The sequence below is a fragment of the Thamnophis elegans genome, chromosome Z, assembly GCF_009769535.1.
Source record: "Thamnophis elegans isolate rThaEle1 chromosome Z, rThaEle1.pri, whole genome shotgun sequence".
Taxonomy (NCBI): Eukaryota; Metazoa; Chordata; class Lepidosauria; order Squamata; family Colubridae; genus Thamnophis; species Thamnophis elegans.
The window spans coordinates 143,317,803-143,324,662 of record NC_045558.1 but is presented as its reverse complement, the minus strand read 5'-3'; the positions used below and the strand labels follow the sequence as shown (position 1 = coordinate 143,324,662).

Genomic DNA, 6,860 nt, shown 5'->3' with positions numbered 1-6,860 from the left:
TGTGACTTGGCCAGCAACGAGGGAGTGTTTGGGGAAATTTGGAGCAATAAAGGGACGGTTTGAACTGCCAGCTGCTTGAGACTCCAAAGTGGGACGGAACCACGATGACTTTTCAATTTTTTGATCACGGGTTTCTCTTCTTCCAAGCTCCCTAGACTCACTTAGAGAGCAAGTTAAGCGGTGATATAAGTTTCCTTCACCCAAAAATGGGATCCAGTGACTAGGGAGGTACAGCCATTGGAACTTTAAAAACCCTAGTCGCAAGTATTTTGGGGGGGGGGGGTGTCTTTTCTTTTGTAACTTAGAACAATAAGCCAGCAACCGGTCGTAAGTCAAGGACAGCCTTTATGTAGCACATTATGGGGCCAGCCTATTGTGGCAATTTTTAAAAATTAGCCGGGGAAACTGGTTGAGCGTGGTTCAAGTGTCCTACAGCCACAGCCCACAGATTTAATCGCTGTAAAAGTTTCCATCTTAATGATGTGTACAACTAATTGCAAGCCCAGGGAGGAAGGTGGGGACTGACGCAGCACTTCGTTTTGCTCTTAGGACACGTTCCTCAGCCCCAATTTCTACCCAAATTGTCAATTTCATGAGTCTTCTTCAGAAATCTGGAGGCTTCCAGGGTTCCCCCAAGACGAAACCCTCTAAATTGGGGGGCCGATTGTCCAATTAGCTTCACCCCCCCAAGGCGTTTTCCCAATTGGCTGTTTGGAAATGAGAGGCTGTTTTTAGCCTCCAAAAACTTGAGTCACACATCCCTCGGTTGGGGTTGGCAAAAAAGTGGCCCGCCACGAAGCCCCAGGGCCAGGGTGTCGCCTCACGTTGAGTGACTCAGTGGCCTCCCACACAGTCCATATCCAAAGCAGCACCTCCATTGCAGGTAGGTCACGCGAGGTGAGGAAGATTATAGGTCCAGAGTGTTGAACAAACAGGATATGGTCGGAGGAAGCGTGCTGCAATCTCTTCTATGGAGAAATCAGGATTTGAATGCCTGCCGAGCTTCTCCACCTGAATCAACCTAGAAGCTGCAGGAAGATGGTGGCAATTCCAAAATTCTTTATAGTTCCTTTCTTCGCCCGTTGTTAAAGGAGGAGGAGACCCATCGTGGCACGGGGCCTGGGGAACTTTATCGATGCCAACTATGAAAACCACAAACGCCAGCTGGTGCGTTTCTACCTCGGCCGCAGAGGGACTCCCTTTCAATCATGTCGCCAGCAAACCTTTAAAATCCTACGTCTTTTATTTAACATCAAATAACTTAACAACTGCCAAACGATGACAGCAGAATATAAATATTAAGTTAGGAAGGGGTTCAAAACACATTTCACAGAAATGGATTCTTTCAAAAATATATAGATACAGCATTTGAAACTCGACGCCTGACAAGGTCGCACAATCTCCGTCTCCAGAGGCAAAAAGCCTTCATGCACAGAAAAAGGACCGGGTTTTTTAGTTCATAATCTGTACAAGCAAAGAAAACCATCCTGACAAAAGACGCAACTCGGAGTGATCTTGTCGAAAACAATCACAAGAGGACATTTATCTTTGAAAAGGATGTTATTTCCTCAGGAGCTACTGTGACTTTGGACCTCTTTCATTTCAGTTCCTCATCTAAGAAACCAAGAGAAAGCTCCTCCCCCTACACACCAGAAATATTGCTAAAAGTCACATTTGATCGGCTTTCTTTCATTTCAGGTCTCTGGATGCGAAGGAGGTTCCAATCCAACCAGAGAAATAAATAAAATTCCTAGCAGAAACGTCCATTCTACTTCAGGGGCAGAAGGCCCATTGCCCCGTCGTTCCAGAGACGATGATTAATATAAATTGGTCTTCATGGTGTTTTAAACCTTCATCGGGTTCTCTGTGGGTTGGAAAGATGCCGGGCAAAATATTTCAGCCTTGGATGGGAAGAAAAAACACCGCAAACTAGGATGATAATAGATCGCCCAGTACTCCTTTGTCCTGCTTCATCTAAGGAATCAATGACCCGTGTCAAAAAGGGATTCATTTAATATATGTATATATTTAGTCACGTGGATTGTTATTTTGCCAGGGTATCTGAGGAAGAAGCACTTCCAGAGAATAATGTCCGAGTTTGTCTAAATTATGAACGCCTTTAAGGGGAGGCTATTAACATCTCCGAAGAATAAAAAAAAAAAAAAATCCAGCCCTTTTAACTTTTCCAAAAGGGGAAGATGATAGAATTCTTTCTTCGGTTGTAACTTCTATCACCATCTGCATTTCACAGTGAGAAGGCGAAATAATTTCTGTCGATACTTCTTAGGCCACTGTCGACGATAATGCAAAAGGAGTATTTCAAAGGGAGAGGGTGCTGCTGCCTTCCCCAGATAGACGGTCCCCTCGATGCAACCGACCACAACATAGTTCATCCGTTCAAAGTGACCGTTGGTTTTCAGATGACGTAGCAAGTCACGAGGGCCAGGTCCTTCGTCTCAGAACCGTAGGCTGTGGGGGAAAAGAATGGCTGACGTCAGCAAAGAAGAAGTAAAAGCCTGCTCGAAAGCTAGGTGTTTAAATTCTCACCTTTACAGAAAATGTGTATTTTTTTAAAAAAAATGATTCAGTCAGTCGCAAACGTGTTCAAAGCCCTCATCTTGGGCCAACTCCATCACATGCTCAATTCCTGGCACCGAATGCCTTTCTAAACCCCGGAGATGCCAGGTTTTCCAGCTCCAAAATGTAGGCTTACCCCTGCTTCCCCGATTTTAACCTGTTAAGCCAAATCTCTCCCAAATAATACATTAGCGGGAAATATCTTTAGCTGCCAAAGAATTGCTTGCATGGGAACTTGATCAGCATTCCCTGATGGGCCTTTCATTGTCAAGTTATTTTCCCCCATTAAAAAAAACACCCCACCAAGTGCAGAAATCAAAACAAAGGATAACAATTACAAGCAGCTACAATTTTTCTTATGGATCAAATGGAGTGATTGCTCTGGCACTTAAAGAGGAGTCAGTCTAATTGGGCCTGGGGGGGGGGGGGAGAGTGGATTTTGTGCCCACTTGCAAAGCTAAAGACATATAGACACTCATGTCTTTTATACAACACAATGCACTGAATTGTCTAATGGGACTGACATGTTTTCTTCAACAGTTGCAACTAGCCAAGAGATAGAAGTTGACTTGGGAGAACGAGAGTTGCTTTCCTTCTGGAAAAGTTTTTGTGGTGTCCTTGAGGCTCTCGGAGTTTGGTTGTTTTCTTGCTGGGCACTGATGATGCTACCTAGTTTGATTGTGAAATGTCTGCAAGAAAACAACTAAGCTCAGAGACCCCTCAATTTCAACCCGGAGCTACAAATATTTTCCTTTATTGGACAAATTTTTGCTGTCAAACTGAAAGCAGAAGGGAGCCTCCATTCCTTGCCTTTTCGCCAGTCTTGTTTAAATAGAATAGGGAATGGGAATAGAATAGGATAACAGAATTGGAAGGGACCTTGGAGATGTTCTAGTCCAATCGCCTGCTGAGGCAGGAAACCCTGTTATCATTTCAGAAACATTGTTATCCAATCTTTTCTTAAAAGCTTCCAGTGTTGGAACATTCACAACTTCTGGAGGTAAGTTGTCCTACCGAGTAATTGTTCTGACTTGTTATTTATCACTTTATTCCTGACATCAGTCACTGTTACTGAGGTGGGATGAAATAGCAGCAAAAAGCTTTATGGCTTTTATGCCACGTCAGTCATGCAATTAAGCAACTTTCATATTTTATCGCAACAAACTCACAAAATGTGTTGCCTTAATCCAGTTACATGCCACCTAATTCTCATTAAAGTTGAGACCGCCACTCCAGATGCTTGGGGGGGGGGGGGAGCCATATTTTCAATAGCTTCCTTAAAAGTCAGGAATGTATTTTTTTTAATGTTGTAAGTCAATAGGGTTTGTTAAGAGAGACATCCTGCTTCAGAGGTGCAGGCTGCTTCCAAAGCGTGCAGCTCATTGTAAGTTTATGAATCACCCCCGACGATTTAAAAGCAGGACACAGATCTAAACACCCTAGAATATTTTAATTAAAACCCCAAGCATTGCATGTGTTAAATAAAAGTACATGCTTAGAACCGGTGAGTCAAGAATTTTTTTTAAAAAAAATACACGGAAAGCTAACTGAATCATCATTTTTGCTGCTGCTGCTAAGATGGAAGCTTGATGTCTCAGGATCACTTATAAAACAGGTGTAATTTAGAGGAAAACATGGGTGTATGTTTATGTAGATAAATATAGATATATAAAGCAGGTTTGAATGATGCTGGCCGACACAAAACTAAATGTAAATTTACAGGCCTCCGTCTCATTTCAAGCAATCGTGGGCAGCTCACCATCCTCAATTATAATTGACATGCTTTCCAGTATCACTGAAATGTTGAGACAGGCTGCGTGTAAATCCTAACAGAATTCATGCACTTGAGGGTCTCACCACCTACTCTAGGGTCTCCCACCTTCTTGAGGAATTTCATCCCACCTGTTCCTGGGTGGCCTCCCTGGATTCCCCCTCCCAACTAGTTTGAATGTGATGACCCACCCACCCCCAAGTGATCCAGGGACACCCCCCCCCCCAGGAGCCTTTTTCCAATCCTGGGCTTCCTTAAGGCATTCTCCCCAATGAAGGCAGATATACCTGTCCTGGGATAATGTTTCAGCATCCACTCTGGGTCGGTCCCCAGAACCAGAGGTTTTGCCTTCCACGCTCTTGGACTTAAGGGGTTTGCTGCAGGCCTCACAATGGCTGAACCTCCAGCCCATCCTTTTTAAGGCAGGAATCTCCAAACCCTTGGTGGGCTTCCAACTCCCAGAATTCCCCAGCTGGCCAGGGCTTCCCAGAATTTAGCATGGTTAGGGCAAGGACAAATAATGGCCAGCGTGCCTTTACAGTATTTATTGGATAACTTCCTTAATAGATGGTGGGGATGCAGTAAGTGTAATATATCTTGATTTCAGCAAAGTGAAAAAAAAAAGCTGGCTGGGGAATTCTGGGAGTTGAAGTCCACAAGTCTTAAATCAGTATAGTCTCCAACCTTTGGCCACTTTAAGACCTGTGGACTTCAACTCCCAGAATTCCCCAGCCAGCCATTTAGGGTAGTTTTCTTCATAGACGGTGGGTATGCAGTAAGTGTAATATATCATAGCTTCAGCAAAGTGGGGGGAAAAAGAGCTGGCTGGGGAATTCTGGGAGTTGAAGTCCATCTACCTTGAAGTTGTTTGAAAAGCTCTGCCAGCCCCAACACTTGAGTCAAATTCAGCAGGCTAAGATGCTGAGCTTGTCGATCAGAAAGGTCGGCGGTTCGAATCCCTACAACAGGTAGTCTGCGTGAGCGGAGGGTTGGACTAGATGACCTCCAAGGTCCCTCCCAACTGTTACTGTTAATACAACAGACTCGAAGGCTTAAAACAAGTGCTGCTGCACCCTCTTGCCTTGGGGAGGGAGAGGGTGCTATTGAGGCCACGACCCTCCTCAAAACACGTGTCCTCTCCCACCGCCTGTCAATCTTTTGCGAGCCAGTGTTATTCCCCCTGCCAATAAAGCAGAAAGAGGCTGTAGTCTCTCTGAGACTTCAATTCCCATCGCCCCTCGCGGGAAGGACACTCACGGTTGATTGGTTGCCGCCTCCGCCACGTGGGGCCGGAGCCGCCGCGGGCCCGCCCTCTCCCATCCCGCGCATGCGCTTGGCCACCTCCCTTGAGGAGTCTCTTCAGCGTCCGCCAGGGGCGCCATTGCACGTCACCGCCGCTCTCTTGCTCCTCCTCCTCCTCGTCGCCGTCGTCTTCGTCGTCGCCGGCTAAGCGCTCCACGCGGCCGGCCTGCTCCGGTTCCCGCTCCCGGAGCACGACCCTCTGCCAGAGCTCGGCGTCGATGGGAGGCAGGACCAGGCGGCGCCGCCAGCCGCCGCTGCTCCGCCTGACGCCGGCCGCCAGCAGGTTGCCGCGCTCGCGGAGGGAGGTGACGGCCCGGCAGTAGGGGCACGTGACCTCCTCCCACCAGCCCTCGCGCGCCAGCTGGCAGACGCAGGCGCTGCAGATCACGTGGCGGCAGCGCGAGGGCTTCCAGGAGCCGCGCGCGCCGCCCAGCCGCCGGGGCGCGCGGCCGCAGCGGTCGTAAGGCATGCAGCAGATGCCGCACTCCAGCTCCGAAGTCCCTTCGCTCTCGACCTCCTCTTCCACCGCCGACATTACCTTCCTTCTTTCTGCCGCCGACGCAGGCCGGACGCGCTTCGCGACTGCCTCTATTTATATAGTCGCGTGAAGCCGTCCCGAGCCACGCCTCTCAACGCTCCATCCAATGAGGAGCGGGGCGCGTGGAGAGTGAGCCGCGCCCCCCCACCTCTACTCTCCAATCAGGAACGAGGACACGCCTCCCCTTCGCTCGCTCGCGCGCGCTCTTTAGGCGGGAAAAGCGGTTGCCGCCGTTTATGGGCGGTGAAAGCAAAAAAAAGGGGGCGGAGCTTCAGCTGAGGCGAATGGAATGGCTGAGGCTTTGGCCAGGCAGAAGTCGGTCTGGTGAAGCTCCCTAATGGGGGGAAAGCTCGTCTTTTGCCTGCTTAAGTGAATGCCTCCTGCAAGAGGCAGAGAGACGTTTTTAGGTGGGCCTGTAATTTAGCAGAGGACAAATAGATAAATAATGCAGGTAGTCCTCTATGCATTGTGGGAAGCCCCCCCCCCCCGCCCTCCAATAGAAGAATGAAATATTTGGGGAAATATTTTTTAAAAAGGCAGAATATTATGTTTCCCTAAAGGAGAAATGGAGAAACATGTTTTTAGGAAGCAGGAAGCAGCCCCCAAGTCTCTGTGTCTGTGCATCCATCCATCCATCTCTGTCTTTCTACATCCATCCATCCATCCATTTCT

The 6,860-nt window shown here is 47.9% G+C and overlaps 1 protein-coding gene across 1 annotated transcript; it reads right to left on the bottom strand.

Moving 5' to 3' along the window:
* Nucleotides 1-273: 273 nt before the first annotated feature.
* LOC116520759 (RING finger protein 227-like) lies at nt 274-6,204 on the bottom strand. The gene is made up of 2 exons (XM_032235091.1): nt 5,606-6,204; nt 274-2,469 (listed from the first exon to the last, which is right to left on the bottom strand). Exons 1-2 carry the CDS (start codon nt 6,183-6,185, stop codon nt 2,417-2,419), a joined length of 633 nt encoding a protein of 210 aa, XP_032090982.1. The 5' UTR covers nt 6,186-6,204; the 3' UTR covers nt 274-2,416.
* Nucleotides 6,205-6,860: the final 656 nt, after the last annotated feature.

Excerpts from the sequence above, each read along its gene's own strand:
- LOC116520759 (XM_032235091.1), bottom strand. The coding sequence starts at position 6,185 with ATGTCGGCGGTGGAAGAGGAGGTCGAGAGCGAAGGGACTTCGGAGCTG. Across the intron at positions 2,470-5,605 it reads GAGGCGGCAACCAATCAACC|CCTACGGTTCTGAGACGAAG; the intron begins GTGAGTGTCCTT and ends TTTCCCCCACAG.